The sequence below is a fragment of the Zophobas morio genome, unplaced genomic scaffold, assembly GCF_036711695.1.
Source record: "Zophobas morio isolate AGI-343-1 ecotype UQ-CSIRO unplaced genomic scaffold, CSIRO_AGI_Zmor_V1 ptg000041l, whole genome shotgun sequence".
NCBI classification, from domain to species: domain Eukaryota; kingdom Metazoa; phylum Arthropoda; class Insecta; order Coleoptera; family Tenebrionidae; genus Zophobas; species Zophobas morio.
The window spans coordinates 10887-29646 of record NW_026972146.1 but is presented as its reverse complement, the minus strand read 5'-3'; the positions used below and the strand labels follow the sequence as shown (position 1 = coordinate 29646).

Below are 18760 nucleotides of genomic sequence, written 5' to 3'. Positions count from 1 at the left end.
TTCTTCGATCACTCAAGTCATTTTAAGTCAGGTCCTGTCAGGTCACACTAAATCAGTTCATGTCAAATCAGGTCATGTCAAGTCAGGTCATATCAAGTCAGGTCATGTCAAGTCAGGTCATGTCAAATCAGGGCATGTAAAGTCAGGTCATGTCATGTCAAGTGAGGTTATGTCAAGTTAGGTCACATTTTCTTGTATATTTCGTTTTTCCGGAATCGACCACTGAAATATCGCAATTTTTAGAAGATTTTAAAAATCCGCATTTCATACCGAATCTTTCGAAAATGTTTCTCCATAACCATAAACTCTATATTTTTGGAATCAGCCTGTCGAGATATACCGGGTGTCTGGAAAATGGCGGATTAACTCTTCAGTACGTTATGTATATGGATTTCGGGGGTCACAAAAAAATAATTAAACAATTCTTTATGACGTAGATTACGAAAAAAAAATTAATACCTTCGGCTTACTGAAAAAGCCCGTAATGTTTCCAAATTTTGATCATTTTTTGTAAAAGTTGGTCATCACTGCTTGCTAAGATAAAACTGATTTTGGCAATGACATATCCTTCTGAGAAAAGAGAGGGTGGGTGGGCGGGATTAGTCCGTGGTAAGATAAGACTGATTTTTTCAAATGAGCTATTCCGTAAGAATTCCGGATTATGAAAAAACTGTTGGAGTTAGTCAAGAAACAAGGCCATAAGTGACTTCTGAGGCCAGAATTCTATAAACAAATGTATTTAGTTAAATTTGAAAATGATCGAAAATGGGTCGAAATTTGCATAGTTTAAAATTTTATTTTTCGAAACTTCTCACCTTTAATTTTGGGACCCCGTTTTTTTTTTGAAAAATTTAAAACAATCTTGAGGTTCTATGTATTCCTGTTTGGAAAGAATTTGAAAGTGCTTTAAAGCCTCTAGTGTCTTTTCATATAATAATTTAATTAAATTTTCTGGAGTATAAGTCATTTGCTAAAATCAGTTTTATCTTAGCAGGTACTAGCCCCGCCCACCCTCCCTCTCTGTTTTTAGAACGTATCTCATCTGCCAAAATCAGTCTTATCTTACCAGGTACTAGCCCCGCCCACCCACCCTCTCTTTTCTTGGAAGGTATCTCATTTGCCAAAATCAGTTTTATCGTAGCAAGTACTGATCAACTTTTATAAAAAGTGATAAAAATTTAGAAACATTACGAGTTTACTTATATGCACAAGGCAAAAATTTTGAACATCTTCTCTAGTATTTAGTTGGTTATGCTTTAATGGATTTTTCTTTTGTTGGTTTTGTTTAGGTTACTTCCCGAACGTAAGTAATCGTAATCAAGTCCACCGTACGATTGGCCACTTTTATAAGTAGTCTCCCGTTTCCGTCTGTCTGTCTGTCTGTCTATCTGTCATGTTTTAGTCCCTACACGGTTTGAACGTCTCCGTGGCCCTGTGGGGTATCGGAGATAATAGCGACTGCGATTGTCATTTAATTAATAACTTTAGTCATGTTTTGAAAAGACAAACTCATTCAAATCAAACTAACTCCTACGTGACATTCTTTCGATGTATAAACATAAATAAGCAACTTGAGCTTCAGATTGCTACTGCTGAAGGACAAGGGGTGTTATTTATGTCTTCGGTTTTCACAAAACGAAAATCGTATAATCAAATTTTCTAAGTTTTTTAAAGAGCTGAATTTGTCAAATTAATTTTTTATTGATCAAATTAAGAGCCTCGCTTTTTTTATTTGCTTATACAGGCTGACTCAAAATAATTAATGAATCAGTCAATTTATTTTATTGAATAGATCAAGAATTGCAAAACTTAATACTTCGAAATCTTGCAGACGTTTTAAAGTTATTGTAAGCATGGTAAATTGTTAATTTTAGTCACCATTTTCCAGACACTCGGTAGAGCAACATTTTCGAAATATTCGGTAAGAAATGCGAATTTTTGAAAATTTCTAAAATATTCCCTATTTCGGTAGGCGGTTCCGGAAAAACGGCTGCAGTTATCGTAAAAACGAGGCCAGGGGTGGAATTTTGTTTCTATAACGATAAAATATCGGTACCGATAAAATGCGGTCGTCTTTTTCTTTCGCATCTGAAATTTATATTTTCGTCCTTATCATTTATCGCTTCGTATCGTATCGGTAGAAGAAAATGTATTTAGTTAAATTTCGAAACTGTTCGAAAGTAGGTCGAAATTTGCATAAGGGTTAAAATTTCATTTTTGAAAAAGTTGTCTAAAATTCTCAGAAAGTTCAGGGATATAGATCTCGACGTGCTGCTTTGTAGGAATAATTGTGAAAATCAACTATTTGTATTTAGAATGATGATCTGTCACGTCGGCTATATCTTTCAAGTGGAAACGTTCAAAAGCGACATCCATGCTTTATAAATGAGCGCTCTCTGCTTTCCACCTGGCTTGTTCCTGTAGTTACACACGTGCAATGAAAGACAACCTGAAAGCCGAACTTAAAACTATCGACCACTCCACCAAACTGAGAAGTCTCTCACAACTTCGTTAAACGAACGCAAATACGCCAAACCATTTTAGTTTCAGCTCTCCTTTCAACTCAAAAACCTTTCCAGGTCATCACGATATTTTCGGCGTCCAACTACTACGAGCTCGGTTCGAACAAAGGAGCGTACTTGAAGCTCGTGGGCCCCCAGCTGGACACCCACTTCGTCCAGTACATGGCGGCGGCGGGCAGGGCGAAGCGGTTGACTTTCCATCAAAGGATAGGCTTGGTGGAGGCCTCCGCTATACGTGAGCTTCACGGACAAATAATGACGAACAAGACCAAATTGGAGCGGGAGTTCGTCAAAGCTGATCCCGAACTGACAGGTTAGTGCGGTTGCGGACGTGATTAGGGATAAACGGTATTCAGGCAGGGAATTAGGGGATCGGCGTCGTAAAACTGCCTTGACCTGACTTAATGCGAAATGGATGTAGGCAATCGCTGTAATTTATCTGTACATGGTGTATCAAAATCGTCGTCGTCGTTTGCGTCGAGAGATCGATTCCCTCCAATTTCGGGTAATTCGTAATGATGTAAGTTAATGGTTTCCGGCTAATTGGACTTTGTCGGCGTAATCTAATTGATGCTTCGCGAGGGTTGTGCGTGAGGACACTTAGCGACGGGGGAGGTGTTGGAACTATTAAACATGACTTGAAGAATGTACGTAATTTGCTCTAGGTTATATCACCGTGAGCGAGTGGTGCCAAGTCATGGAGAAGGCCACCGGATTAGGTCTCCCTTGGAGGATGCTCAAAGAAAAACTAGTAACAGTAGACCCGGAGAGCCAGCAAGTCACCTACGCTTCGACCTTCGAGAACATAAGCAGCCACAAAATAAACGTGAGTTTGAACTAAATCAGTTGTTGAAGCTTCTAATCGTCGCTTGCAGTCCGTCCAAGGCGCCTCCACCGTCGTGGAAACCCTCTACCGCAACAAAGGCAATTTGGAAGCAATTTTCCGAATTATCGACAAAGACAATTCAGGTAAAACTTGAAACGACACTGCGTGAACTGATCGCTTTTCTGCAGGTTTTATAAGTCTGGACGAATTTTCCGAGGCATGCAATCTAATCAAGGAGCACATGCCGAATCCCATCACGCAAGAACAACTGGTCGAAATATGCAGGTTGATGGACATCAACAAGGACGGACTGGTCGACTTGAACGAGTTCTTGGAGACGTTCAGGTAGGTAGTCGGAATTCTGTAAACGCCAGTGTTTATAGATTAAACTATATGTATAATTTGTTTTCTTTGAAATTTTGCAAAACGACGTGATCCATCAGATTAACCCCTCTGCGTCGAATCGATTCGTCGCAGCGCCTTCTGAAGGCTTTATTCCAGGAATTCAATACCCTCCATTCCGACTGCTCATTCTACACACTTAAAAGAAACTTACAATAACACCAAAGTTTTATTGGAAGCAATTCAATAGTTTGTATCAGAGAAACATCTGCGGCGATGAGTTGATTGGAATGTTAATCGGCACGCTTTACAAAATTCTGTTGCTTTATATGTCTTCGCGTAGTCGCTTTGCGCTGAATATTACGTCAAGCGTAACCGGAAACTAATACAAATTTACAAGCTGCAGAAAAAGTGTTCCTTCCACCTTAACACACAGTACTTCGATTGAGTGTGTCGTCAAAGGAGCAATTTTAACAGCACCCGTGCCGACCAATCACAACAAAGTACATCGGCGCTAAATTCAAACTGGCCCAGATTCTTAGCTTTTCGATTTTAAGATTTCTCAGTTTTTCGATTTTTATTTTGGAGTTGTTGCATTTTTTGATTTTTTGTTGTCGATTTTTCAGTTTTCGTTTTTTTAATTTTACAGTTTTTCGATGTTTATTTTGACATTCTTCAACTTTTGTTTAATTAATCAGTTTTTCGATTTTTAAGTTTCTTTTGTTTCAATTTTTCAAATTTTCAGTTGTGTTTCAATTATCGAAGTTTTCAGTTTCTCAAGTTTTAAGATTACAATTTCTCGCTGTTTCAAGTTCGTTTTTTCTATTTTTGATTTTCAATTTTGCAATTGTTCGATTTTTCTGTTTTTTAAATTTTTACGTTTTTCATTTTTAAGGTTACAATTTTTCCTTTTCCAATTGTTAACCTCTTAATTATTCGATTTTTAGTTTCTTTATTTTTGCAGTTCTTCGATTTCTCAATTTTTAAATTGTTCGGTTTTTCAATGTTTGTTTTTCGCATTTTCAGTTTTACAATTTTCCGATTTTTTGATTTTTTAAAATTTAACTTTTAACAAATTTGTCCTTTCAGTTTTACAATTTTCCGATTTTTTGATTTTTTAAAATTCCACTTTTGATAAGTTTGTGCTTTTGTTGAATAATTAAAAAACGAAAAATTGAGAAAATTCGAGATTTTTAAATTTTTGTTTTTTTAACTGTTAATTTTTTTATTTTTCTGTGATTCGTTTTTACATTTTTCGATTTCTCGATTTTTTAGTTTTTCGATTTTTATTTTTCAGTAAAATTTTTGTACGTTTCGATTTTTTAATTTTGCTTTTTTCCAAGTTGATTAATTTTTCGAATTTCCATCTTTTTACAATTTTTCGATTTTTCAATTTTTCAATTTCTCAATTTTTAATGTATCACTTTTTCAGGTTTCAGTGTTACAAATTTTCGATATTACGTTTTTATTTTTTTTTTTTTAAATTTACAATTTTGTAATTGTTTCAATTTCCCGATTTTTAATTTTTCACTTTTTTCAAATAATTATGACTAGGATTTCTTTTCAAGTACACAATTCTTGGCTTTTCAATTACCCGATTTTTCAGTTTCTGAATTTTTTCAATTCTTTGATTTGTCGGTTTTCTTTTTGGATTTTTCAGTTTTAAATTTTTTGATTTCTCAATTTTTCAGTGTTACAATTTTCCGATTTTTTGATTTTTTAAAATCTCAATTTTAATAAATTTGTTCTTCTTTGAAAAATTAAAAAACGAATAGTTCAGAAAATAAAAAATAAAAAATAAAGTACTTCCAAATAGGTAATTCCAATTTATTTTGTTTCTTCGAATTTTTGATTCCTCAATTTGAGATGTTTCGTTTTTTCGATGTTACAATTTTTTAATTTTTCCATGTTTCGTTTTTACAATTTCTTAATTTTTCAGTTTCTCGATTTTTATTTCGTCAGTTTTTTCAGGTTTAAATATTATAATTTTCAGATTTGACAGTTTCTTGTTTTTTCGATTTTTCCATTTTAAGATATTTTTTTTTTTGATTTTTCAATTGTTGATTTTTTCGTTATACGACTTTTTACTTTCGCTATTTTTCCACATTTCAGTATTTCAATTTTTTTTTTATTGTTCATTGTTTCATTTTTTCAATTTTTCAGTTTTCGATTTTTTTATTTTACAGTTTTTCCATGTTTATGTTGACATTTTTCAGCTTTTGTTTAATTAATCAGTTTTTCGATTTTACAGTTTCTTTTTTTTCAGTTTTTCAAATTTTCAGTTGTTTTTTCAATTATCGAAGTTTTCAGTTTCTCAAGTTTTAATATTACAATTTTTAAATTTCTCGGTGTTTCAAGTTCGTTTTTTCTATTTTTGATTTTCAATTTTGCAATTGTTCGATTTTTCTATTTTTAAATGTTCAGTTTTTTCATTTTTAAGGTTACAATTTTTCCTTTTCCAATTGTTGATCTCTTAATTATTCGATTTTGAGTTTCTTTATTTTTGCAGCTCTTCGATTTCTCAATTTTGAAACTGTCCTTTTTCGATTTTTCAATTTTTAATTGTTTGATTTTTCAATTTTTCAGTTTTACAATTTTACAATTTTTTGATTTTTTTAAATTCCTCTTTTAATAAGTTTGTCCGTTCAGTTTTACAATTTTCCGATTTTTCTATTTTTTAAAATTCCGCTTTTAATAAGTTTGTCATTTTGTTGAACATTAATAAACGAAAAATTGAAAAAAAATTCGAGATTTTTAAATTTTTGTTTATTTAAATTTTCGATTTTTCCAAGCTTCGTTTTTACATTTTTCGATTTCTCGATTTTTTAATTTTTCGATTTTCCATCTTTTTACAATTTTTCGTTTTTTCAATTTTTAAATTTCCCGATTTTTAATTTTTCGCTTTTTTCAAATAATTATTATAAGCATTTTTTTCAAGTGTACAATTCTTGGCTTTTCAATTACCCGATTTTTCAGTTTCTGTATTTTTTCAAATCTTTGATTTCACGGTTTTTAAATTTTTTGGTTTTTCCATGTTACAATTTTTCAATTTTTCAATTTTTCCATGTTTCTTTTTTACAATTTCTTAACTTTTTAGTTTTCCGGTTTTCATTTTAAAATTTTTGGATTTTGATTTTTTTTTTTTGTATTGTTGATTGTTTAATTTATAGAAGAAATTTTTCACTTTCTCGATTTTTCAATTGTCTTAACCTTTTAATTATTCGATTGGGTTTCTTTATTTTTTCAATTCTTCGATATCTCAATTTTTAAATTGTTGGGTTCTCAGTGTTTCTTTTTCGATTTTTCACTTTTAAATTTTTTGATTTTTCAATTTTTCAGTGTTACAATTTTCCGATTTTTGATTTAAAACGAAAAATTGGGAAAATAAAAAATTAAGAATAAAGTAATTCCAAGTAGGTAATTCCAAATTATATTGTTTCTTTGATTTTTTGATTTCTCAATTTGAAAATTTACATTTTTCATTTTTTTAATTGATAATTTTTAGATTTTTCCGTGTTTCGATTCCTCCATTTTTTTTAATTTCTCGATTTTCATTATAAAATTGTTCCGTTTTTCAGTAAATTTTTTGTATTTTTCGATTTTCTATTTTGCTTTTTAATTTTTCGATTTTCTATCTGTTGAATTTTACAATTTTTCGTTTTTTCGATTTTTCAATTCCTAGATTTTTAATTTATCACTTTTTCACGTTTCAATGTTACAAATTTTCGATTTTACAGTTTCTATCTTTTTCTCAGTTGTTCCATTTTTTAATTGTTTTTTCGTTACCCAATTTTCAGTTTGCCAATTTTTTCAATTTTTTGCTATTTCAAGTATGGTTTTTCAACTTTTCATTTCTCCAATTTTTCCATTTTTAATTTTTTTTTTTTTAATTTACAATTTTGTAATTGTTTCATTCTTAAATTTGCCGATTTTTAATTTTTCACTTTTTTCAAATAATTATTAAGGTTTTTATTATTCAATTTTTGGCTTCTCCATTTTCCAATTTTTCAGTTTCTGTGTTTTTTCAATTTTTCAATTTCTCGATTTTTAATTAATCGAGGTTTTCAAGTTTCCGTATTACAATTTTTCGATTTTTCAATTGTTTTTTCAATTATCCACTAGTTTAATTTCTCATTTTTTCATTTTTCGATTTTTCAATTTTAAAATTTTTCGATATTTCAAGTTTCATTTATCAATTTTTGATTCTCATTTTTTCTTTATTTTTTCAATTCTTCGACTTCTCAATTTTTGAATTTTCTGATTTTTAAATTTTTCAAAATTTCGGTTTGAATAAATTTCTCCTTTTGTTTAACAATTAAAAAATGAAAAATCGAGAATTTGAAAAATATTATATCGAAAAATTGCAGAATTGTTGCGTTTTGTCGATTTTTCAAGTTACAGTTATTCGATTTTGCAAAATTTCATTTTGATTAAAATTGGAAATCAAAAAAGTGGAAACTCTAAAATTTAAAAATTCGAAAAATTGAAAATTTACAAAAGCGAGAAATCAAAACATCAAAGAATCGAAAAATCAAAAAATTGAAAATCGAAAAATGTGAGATTTAAAAAGTCGCAAAATTTTGAAAAATCGGATAAGTAAAAAATCAAAAAAACAGAGTCGAAAAGTCTAAAACTTTAAAAATCGAAATGCATATTAAAAAAATCGCAAAATTGAAAAATCCCTAAACTTAAACATTGAAAATTTGAGAAAACGAAAAACTGAGAAATCGAAAAGAGGAAAAATCTAAAAGTCAAAAAATTTAAAAATCCATTAAGTAATGGAGAAATTGAGAAATCGAAAAATCAAAACATTAGGAAATCAAAAATCCGTAAATTGAGAAATGGAAGTGGTTACAATCGAAAATAGGAAAATTCAAAATTGAAAAATTTCAACTTAAAAAACCGATAAACCGAAACAGTGGAAAATCGAAACATCGAAAAACTGAAAAATTAATTCCGAAAAATTGAAAAACCGGAAAATCTGACAACGAGAAGGATGAAAAATCGAAAGAAAAAAGTTAAATCTAAAATTGAAAAATCGAAATATCGAAAGAGTGAAAAATTAATTCCAAACAAATGCAAAAGCTTTGGATTTTGAAATTAAAATTTTTGTAGTTTTGATTATTTAATTTATAGAAATTTTTGTATTTCGTTTTTTCATTTTTTCAATTTCTCGAATTTTAATTAATCGGGGTTTTTAAGTTTCCATATTACAATTTTTCGATTTTTCAATAGTTTTTTCAATTATCCACTTGTTTAATTCCTCATTTTTTCATTTTTCGATTTTTCAATTTTAAATTTTTCGATATTTCAAGTTTGATTTTTCAATTTTTGATTCTCATTTGTTGGGTTTTTTTCAATTTTTCTTTATTTTTTCAATTCTTCGACTTCTCAATTTTTAAATTTTCTGATTTTTAAAGTTTTTAATTTTTCAAAATTTCGGTTTGAATAAATTTGTACTTTTGTTGAACAATTAAAAAATGAAAAATCGAGAATTTGAAAAATATTATATCGAAAAATTGCATAATTATTGCATTTTGTCGATTTTTCAATTTCTCGATTTTTAATTGTTGCAATTGTTTTATTTTGATGAAAATTGGAAGTCAAAAACTTGAAAACTTTAAAATTGAAACATTGAAAATTGTCTCGTTTTTCGATTGATTGATGTTTAGATTTTTTAGTTTTTCGTTTTTCCAATTTTTTATTTACCGATTTTGCAGTTTTATTTTTAATTTCTCTATTTTTACGATTTTTCAGTTTTTCGGAGTTTCGATTTTTTAGTTTTTCGATTTTCATTTTGAAATTTTTGGATTTTTCATTTTAAATTTTTGTACTCTTCATTGTTTCAATGATACAATTTTCCGATTTTCCAATATTTTAGTCTGGATAAATTTGTCCTTTTGCTCAAAAGTAAAAAAACACGAAATTGAAAAATTAAAAAACTAAAAGTTTAAAACTCAAAAAACTGTAAAATCGGAGAACTAACAAAGCAAAAAATGGAATAATTGGAACTAACACTTGAATACACACCATGAATAATATTTGAATTTGGCGTCAGTTTAAACGTGTTTTGTTGTGATTGGTCGGCACGCGTGCGAAAATTAATGTATCCCAATTTTAACGGTTTTAGTACTTCGGTGGATTTCTCCGAACGAAATAGGCGGCGTGTGCTCCTACAAATTAAGTTATTTTGGCGCCAGTTCATTCACAAAGTCACGAATACAAAAGAATTTATTTTTGTTTGATGCAAGCTATTTCAAGGTACCGTAAAATATTTAAGTGCCTAAGCTATTATTTTCAGGAATTTAGAACAAAAAAAAACTCACTTGCTAAAAATAAATCGTTATGTGTAAAACAACCAAGCAATCGTGTTAATAATCTACCAGAAAAGAACGCAGATTTTCCCTAAGTTATTAAAAACAACGGTTTTTTTGTTTTTTCCAGGCTTGTCGACCCAGAGAGCCGCCAACTGACCAACACCCAGGACGACTCTCCCCCCACGTCGCCCACCAAGACCACCGACGTGCAGATCAACGCTCAAGACTCGCCGCCCGCCTCCCCCCGCCAGGTCCAACTAACCGAGAAGCACAGCCCCCAGGAGTCTTCCGAGTGCAACAACACGACAAACTCTCCCACCACGCGCAACACTCTGCTGCAGTCGCCCGTGCTCAGTAGCCGAAGGGGCGACTAATTCCTCACATATCGACCGTTTGTGTTCTCTGATCTATTTCCGAGTTTTTCGATTCCGCCAGTTTTCTGCCACCTACGCCACTCTCACTACTATTCGTTCGTCGTGCGTCTGGATCCCGAATCACGATTCCCCGGAATGCGATTCGCATACTATTAGCATTTAAAAATAGCTTCGCGGTTGAATTTTCGCGCCAAGGGGTGGGGAGGGCCGGAGTAGGGTGCTTACGACTTTATGATATTACGGGGCCATTTGTAGGGGTTAGCTGTAAGCATATCTCTATATTGGAAACTATTATTGTTCAGAAATTATATGCGATTATGATCCGTTGAATTTTTCTCTGAATGTGATATTATTTTTATATTGTTACTTTACGTAGATGAGTGTAAATATATTTAAAAAGATATAATTATTTAAGGACATATCTATGATAAGATATAAGATTTTTGTAACCTGTCTTTACAGTTTAGTTTACGGATGTTGGCAATGTAATCTTGAGCTTAATAAATGATACGTTATGAGAATGCGTTTAACTAACCATAATGCTTGAAAGTTTTAAACTGACGTCATTGACTTTTTGGAAGGGATGAAACAACTAATTAATTAATTAATCACATGACACCGCGTAGATAAAATGTGTAATATTCAGCCGAAAACTGATGTGATTAGCTGGTTGCCTAATACAAAATTTTTAAATTATATTTCATTATCATACATCCACAATATTATATATGTTGGTAACACAATAACCCTAAACAAGTGACATTTAAGTTGTCAATAACTGCGACAGCGCATTAAGAATAAGAAAATTTTAATGGAATTGCGAAATTTGTCATCACTCGTTAGCGGATAAATACTCTTCTATGTACTAAAACACGGAAGATCACATTACAACTAATTAAGGTTAATAAACTTAGGTTCATATAAATCGTCGCTGAGAGCTTTTATAGGTTTATTAGAACATCAAATAGAAAAAACATTTATCAGGTGCTTTTTTACTGATCTAATATCTGAGGATCTCCAGTATTATTGGTTGCATAACGAGAATTAATTTCTAAAATCAGTTTGATCGCACGCAAAAGTAAGGAACAGCCGCTCTGTAGCCTAGTGGTCAAGGCACCTGCCAGGCAAGCGGGAGGCGTGGGGTTCGATTCCCACCCAGGCAACAGACGTTTTTTCTTCGCTTACCTACACATTCACACCAGTTTATCTCTCTCTCTTTCTGTAGCGCGGTTACATGCCTATTTTCAGACTCAGTTCAGACTGGTGTCGGTGTCGGTGTCGAATTCGACATCCTATTCCGGTGCGCGTCGTATACGTGGTCTAGAATACGAAAAGAAAGGAGTTAAAACTCCAAAATGGGCAAGGACCAAAGTTTCCTTGTTTGATTACAGAAATTGATTACACAGTACCTTCTTCGGGTAGAAACTGTGTTGTAATAAGTAAAAAATCAAAAAAACAGAAAGTCAAAAATCTAAAAATATAAAAATCGAAATCTTGAGAAAATCTCAAAATTGAAAAAAACCCAAAACATAAACAGAAAAATCGAAAAATGGGAAAATTAAAAATCGATTAATCGAGAAATTGAGAAATCGAAAAATTTAAATATGTACATACTTAAATCCCAAAACGTCAAAAAATTGAAACTCGAAAAATCGAAAAGACGAATAATCGAAAAACTGAGAAATAGAAATCGGAAAATTTAAAAATTCGAGAAATCGAAACATCAAAAGATCGATAAGTTGAGATGTCAAAAATTCGAAAAATTGAAAATTTGCAAAATCGAGAAATCAAAACATCAAAGAATCGAAAAATCAAAAAATTGAAAAATCGAAAAATGTAAGATTTAAAAAGTCGCAAAATTTTGAAAAATTGAGGACTTGAAAAACTGGGAAATCGGAAAGAGGAAAAATCTGAAAGTCAAAAAATTTAAAAATCCATTTATGGAGAAATTGAGAAATGGAAAAGTCCAAAAATTGAGAAATTGAAAAATCGAAAAATTTAAATACATAACTCCCAAAACGGAAACGTTGAAAAATTAGAAAATCGAAAAATTGAAAAATCGTGAAATCGAAATATCAAAAGATCGAAAAGTCGAGAAGTCCAAAAATCCGTAAACTGAGAAATGGAAAGGAAAATTCAAAATTGAAAAATTTTAACTCAAAAAAACCGATAAACCGAAACAGTGAAAAATCGAAACATCGAAAGACTGAAAAATTAATTCCGAAAAATTGAAAAACCGGAAAATCGGAAAACGAGAAGGTGAAAATTCAAAAGAAAAAAGTTAAATCGAAAATTGAAAAATCCAAATATTGAAAGAGTGAAAAATTAATTCCAAACAATTGGAAAATCTAAAAATCTAAAAATGAGAAGGCAAAAAATCGAAAGCCTGAGCAATCGAAACAACAAAAAAGTGAAAACTCTAAATTTTCAAAATTTACAAAATCGAAAAATGAAAAAATTGAAAAACGTAAAAATGTAAGATTTAAAAAGTCGCAAAATTTTTAAAAGTCGAATAAGTAAAAAATGACAAAAACAGAAAGTCGAAAAGTCTAAAAATTTAAAAACCGAAACAAACATTAAAAAAATCCCAAATCTTAAACATTGAAAATTTGGAAAATCGAAAAACTGAGAAATCGGAAAGAGGAAAAACATAAAAGTCAAAAAATTATTGGAAAATCGAAAAATTGAAAAGATCGCGAAATCGAAACATCAAAAGATCGAGAAGTCGAAATTTTGAGAATTGGAAGTGATTAAAAATCGAAAAATGGGAAAATTCAGAAATGAAAAATTTTAACTAAAAAAAAAAAACGATAAAGTGAAAAATCGAAAGAAAAAAGTTAAATCGAAAATTGAAAAATCGAAATACTGAAAGAGCGAAAAATTAATTCCAAACAATTGGAAAATCGAAAAATCTAAAAATGAGAAGGCAAAAAATCGAAACCCTGAGCAATCGAAACAACAAAAAAGTGGAAACTCGAAAATTTAAAATATCGAAAAATTGAAAATTTACAAAATCGAGTTGTCAAAAGATCAAAGAATCGAAAAATCAAAAAATTGAAAAATGGAAAAATGTAAGGTTTAAAAAGTCACAAAATTTTGAAAAATCGAATAAGTGAAAAATAAAAAAAAACAAAGTCTAACTTACATATTAAAAAAATACCAAAACTTAAACATTGAAAATTTGGGAAATCGAAAAACTGAGAAATCGAAATCAAAAAATTGAAAAATTGCGAAATCGAAACATCAAAAGATCGAAAAATCGAAAAGTCGAAAATTCTGGAAGTGGAAGTGGCTAAAAACCGAAACATGGGGAAATCGAAACATCGAAAATTAATTCCGAAAAACTGAAAAACCGGAAAATCTAAAAACGAGAAGCCGAAAAATCGAGAAAAAACCGTCAATTGGAAAATCAAAAAATCTAAGAAGAATTAGGCAAAAATCGAAATATTGAGATATCGAAACAACAAAAAAGTGAAAAATCAAAAATTTAAAAATTCGAAAAATTGAAAATTTCTAAAATCGAGGAATCAAAACGTCAACAAATCGAAAAATCGAAAAATGTAAGATTTAAAAAGTCGCAATATTTTGAAAAGTCGAATAAGTAAAAAATCAAAAAACAGAAAATCGAAAAGTTTAAAAATTTAAAAATCGAAATACACATTAAATAGTCCCAAAACTTCAACATTGAAAATTTGGGAAATCGAAAAACTGAGAAATCGGAAAGAGGAAAAATCTAAAAGTCAAACAATTTAAAAATCCATTAATGGAGAAATTGAGAAATCGAAAAATCCAAAAATTGAGAAATTGAAAAATCCAAAAATAAAAAAACATAAATCCCAAAACTGAAACGTCGAAAAATTGGAAAATCAAAAAGATGAATTATTATCGAAAAACTGAGAAATCGAAATCGGAAAATTGAAAAATTTTAATTTAAAAAAACCAACAAACCAAAAGAATGGAGAATCGAAACATGAAAAATTAATTCCGAAAAACTGAAAAACCAGGAAATCTAAAAACGAGAAGCCGAAAAATCGATAGAAAACCGTCAAATCGAAAAAAATAAAAAAAAAAAATGAAAAATCTAAAATTTCAAAAATTCGAAAAATTGAAAATTTCAAAATACGAGGAATAAAACGTCAAAAAAACTGAAATATCGAAAAAATGTAAAATTTAAAAAGTCGCAATACTTTGAAAAGTCGAATAAGTAAAAAATCAAAAAAACAGAAAGTCGAAAAGTCTAAAAATTTAAAAATCGAAATAAACATTTAAAAAATCCTAAAACTTAAACATTGAAAATTTGGGAAATCGAAAAACTGAGAAATCGGAAAGAAGAAAAATCTAAAATTCAAAAAATTTAAAAATCCAGTAATTGAGAAATTGAAAAATCCAAAAATTGAGAAATTTAAAAATCGAAAAATTGAAATCCTCACATAAATCCCAAAACTGAAACGTGGAAAAATTGTAAAATCGAAAAATTGAAAAATCGCGAAATCAAAACATCAAAAGATCGAGAAGTCGAAAAGTCGAAAAACCGAAAAATTGAAAAATCGGAAAATTCAAAATTGAAAAGTTTTAACTTAAAAAACGGATAAACCGCAAAAGTGAAAAATTGAAACATGGAAAAACTGAAAAACCGGAAAATCTAAAGGCGAGAAAGTTAAAAGTCAAAAGAAAAAAGTTAAATCGAAAATTGAAAATTCCAAATATCGAAAGAGTGAAAAATTAATTCCAAAAAATTGAAAAATCGAAAAATCTAAAAATGAGAAGGCAAAAAATCGAAAGACTGTGAAATCGAAACAACAAAAAAGTGAAAACTTTAAAATTTCAAAATTCGAAAAATTGAAAATTTACAAAATCGCGAAATCAAAATATCAAAAAATTAAAAAATCGAAAAATGTAAAATTTAAAAAGTCGCAATATTTTGAAAAGTCGAATAAGTAAAAAATCAAGAAAACAGAAAGTCGAAAAGTCTAAAAATTTAAAATCGAAATACACATTAATAAATATCCCAAAACTTAAACATTGAAAATTTGGGAAATCGAAAAACTGAGAAATCGGAAAGAAGAAAAATTTAAAATTCAAAAAATTTAAAGACCCAGTAATGGAGAAATTGAGAAATCGAAAAATCCTGGAAATTGAGAAATTGAAAAATCGAAAAATTTAAATACATAAATCCCAAAACTGAAACGTTGAAAAATTGGAAAATCGAAAGATGAATTATGGAAAACCTGAGAAATCGAAATCGGAAAATTAAAAAGTTTTGATTTAAAAAACTGACAAACCAAAAGAGTGGGGAATCGAAACATGGAAAATTAATTCCGAAAAACTGAAAAACCGGAAAATCTAAATACAAGAAACCGGGAAATCTAAATACAAGAAACCGAAAAATCGAGAGAAAACCGTTAAATCAAAAATTGAAAAATCGAAAAATCTAAAAAGAAGTAGGCAAAAAATCAAAGGATTGAGTAATCGAAACAACAAAAAAATGAAAAATGTAAAATTTATAAATTCGAAAAAATTGAAAATTTCAAAAATCGAGGAATCAAAACGTCAACAAATCGAAAAATCAAAAACTGAAAAATCGGAAAATGTAAGATATAAAAAGTTGCAATATTTTGAAAAATCGAATAAGTAAAAAATCAAAAAAACAAAAAGTCGAAAAATCTAAAAATTTAAAAATTGAAATACAGATTAAAAAAATTCCAAAACTTAAACATTGAAAATTTGGGAAATCGACAAACTGAGAAATCGGAAAGACGAAAAATCTAAAAGACAAAAAATTTAAAAATCCACTAATGGGGAAATTGAAAGATTCGAAAAATCCAAAAATTGAAAATTTGAAAAATCGAAAAATTTAAATACATAAGTTCCAAAATTGAAACGTGGAAAAATTGGAAAATCGGGACATCAAAACATCAAAAGATCGAGAAGTCGAAAAGTCGAAAAACCGAAAAATTAAGAAATGGTATTGGTTAAAAATTGAAAAATCGGAAAATTCAGAATTGAAAAATTTTAACCGATAAACCGAAAAAGTGAAAAATCGGAACATCGAAAAACTGAAAAATTAATTCCGAATAATTGAAAAACCTGAAATCTAAAAACGAGAAGGTTAAAAGTCAAAAGAAAAAAGTTAAATCGAAAACTGAAAATTCGAAATATCGAAAGAGTGAAAAATTAATTCCAAAAAACTGAAAAATCGAATAATCTAGAAATGAGAAGGCAAAAAATTGAAAGACTGAGAAATCGAAACAAAAAATTCGAATAATTGAAAATTTACAAAATCGAAAAATCAAAATTTCAAAAAATTAAAATATCGAATAATGTAAGATTTAAAAAGTTGCAAAATTTTGAAAAATCGAATAAGGAAAAAAATAAAAAAAATAGAAAGTCGAAAGATCTAAAAATTTAAATACATAAATCCCAAAACTGAAACGTTGAAAAATTAGAAAATCAATAAGATGAATTATCAAAAAATGGAGAAATCGAAATCCGAAAATTGAAAAATCGCGAAATCGAAACATCAAAAGATCGAGAAGTCGAAAATTTGAGAAATGGATGTGGCTAAAAATCAAAGAATAGGAAAATTCAAAATTGAAAAATTTGAATGTAAAAAATCGACAAACCAAAAAAGTGAAAAATAGAAACACCGAAAATTAATTTCGAAACATTCTAAAAACGGGAAAATCTAAAAACGAGAAGGCGAAAAATCGAGAGAAAACCGTTAAATCGATAGTTCTAAAAAGAAGTACGCGAAGAATCGAAGGACTGAGAAATCAAAACAACAAAAAAGTGAAAAATCTAAAATTTAAAAATTCGAAAAATTGGAAATTTCAAGAATCAAGCAATCAACAAATCGAAAAATCAAAAACCTGAAGAATCGAAAAATATAAGATTTAGAAAAATCAAAGAAGTAAAAAATCAAAAACACGTAAAGTCGAGAAATCAAAAAATTTTAAAGTCGAAGTATTTAAAAGTCCCAAAATTGAAATTATAGAACATAAATAGAAGATAATTTTTAGATATTTAATTCCTTGGTTTCCTCTTGTTTTATGTTCGGATTGCCCGTTTTATTCTACCCGAATGTTTAAGGAATTATGACATCTTGCAGAATCATTAAAACATTCTGTATGCATTTTTGGTTGCATAAGCTATAACATCAAGTTAATTGTAGCAACAAAGAAAATTGATTCAACAAAACGATTTTAAATCATGGAAATATGTTTCCAAAATTATAGCAAATCAAAGAGAAACGACTCAATGACCAAAGTTAACAATAAAATTTATTAGGTGTAAGATGTGAATTGTTGGTTGCATAACTAAAATCAATATCAATTCAAATTCATCATTAATCGAACAAAACGCGGCTATCGATACCAAAATTATAACAATTCTTTGAAACGTAAGGCAATAATAGAAATACTTACTACTTAGAGGCTTCTGCTTCTGCTACAATTGTAGCAATGGCTCTCCTCTTCTTTAAAACAACAACAAGAAAACTTTATTATCTATAAAATTTTACACGTCTTAACAATATCCTATTTAAACGAACAACTTTTAAAAACTTAAACTAAAAAAAAAATACTAAATGTAGAAAAGATAGTCTTGGAAGTCAAAAATCCCGAATCACAAAAAAATCCGTTTCTTGAAATTATCGCAATTCTTCGTAAAAATGTCGGCAAAACGTTTTAAAGTCGATAAAAGATGGTAAACTTAAATAAAATCCTACCTGAACACGATTTTTCTATGAAAAATACGCTCAAAACACAACATACACCATTTTGAACAAGCATAGTTTTGAAGTTGGCTCGGTCTGTCAAAGTTGTTACCAACCAAAAATAATTAAAACTGAAACTAGAATAAAATGTTTAAATAATAAGACAATAATCAGATTAGTAATATTAATATCAGAATTAAATTAACTGCGAGCTAGAAGCACCCAATTAAACGGATGTTTGGAAATGGTCGGCAACCCGATATACATCGATGGAGAAATAGTGCCTATCTTCACAACTAATGTTAATTCTTGAGTTTCAGGGTTTGTTTGTAACTAATTATTGGTTTAAAAGGTATAATTAATTTGTTCAAAGTATGCTGAATTACTTTGTGGTATATTTTGATTTTAATAAGATAACATTTATGCAACGTTGCCAGATGTATTTCATCACCAATTTTATCAACGGACGCGTAAATGGCGCAGCAATTAGTCATTCGAAAAAAAAAAGAAATATGCAAAATCACGTGATTTTATTAATGAATAAAAAAACTTTATATTTAGTCAAGGTATAAAATAAATGACTGCACATTTTGCAGACGAAAATTGGCCGAGAAAAACCCATCGTTCACTGGTCGGCCAATTTTCGCCTCTAAAACAAGCACGCG

At 29.4% G+C, this 18760-nt stretch overlaps 1 protein-coding gene across 2 annotated transcripts in view; it reads left to right on the top strand.

Annotated features, from left to right (window-relative positions):
• Rdgc (retinal degeneration C) overlaps nucleotides 1-10872 on the top strand; it is a 142567-nt gene extending 131695 nt beyond the window's left edge. The window contains exons 12-16 of one of the 2 annotated variants that reach the window (XM_064071561.1): nucleotides 2580-2835; nucleotides 3188-3348; nucleotides 3398-3491; nucleotides 3537-3693; nucleotides 10135-10872. In XM_064071561.1, the coding sequence (XP_063927631.1) occupies nucleotides 2580-2835; nucleotides 3188-3348; nucleotides 3398-3491; nucleotides 3537-3693; nucleotides 10135-10381 (915 nt within the window). In that variant the 3' untranslated portion in view covers nucleotides 10382-10872. Of the gene's footprint in view, nucleotides 1-2579; nucleotides 2836-3187; nucleotides 3349-3397; nucleotides 3492-3536; nucleotides 3698-10134 lie in introns of those variants that run through there. The other variant, XM_064071562.1, reaches the window with a different exon arrangement.
• The last annotated feature ends 7888 nt before the right edge of the window (nucleotides 10873-18760 follow it).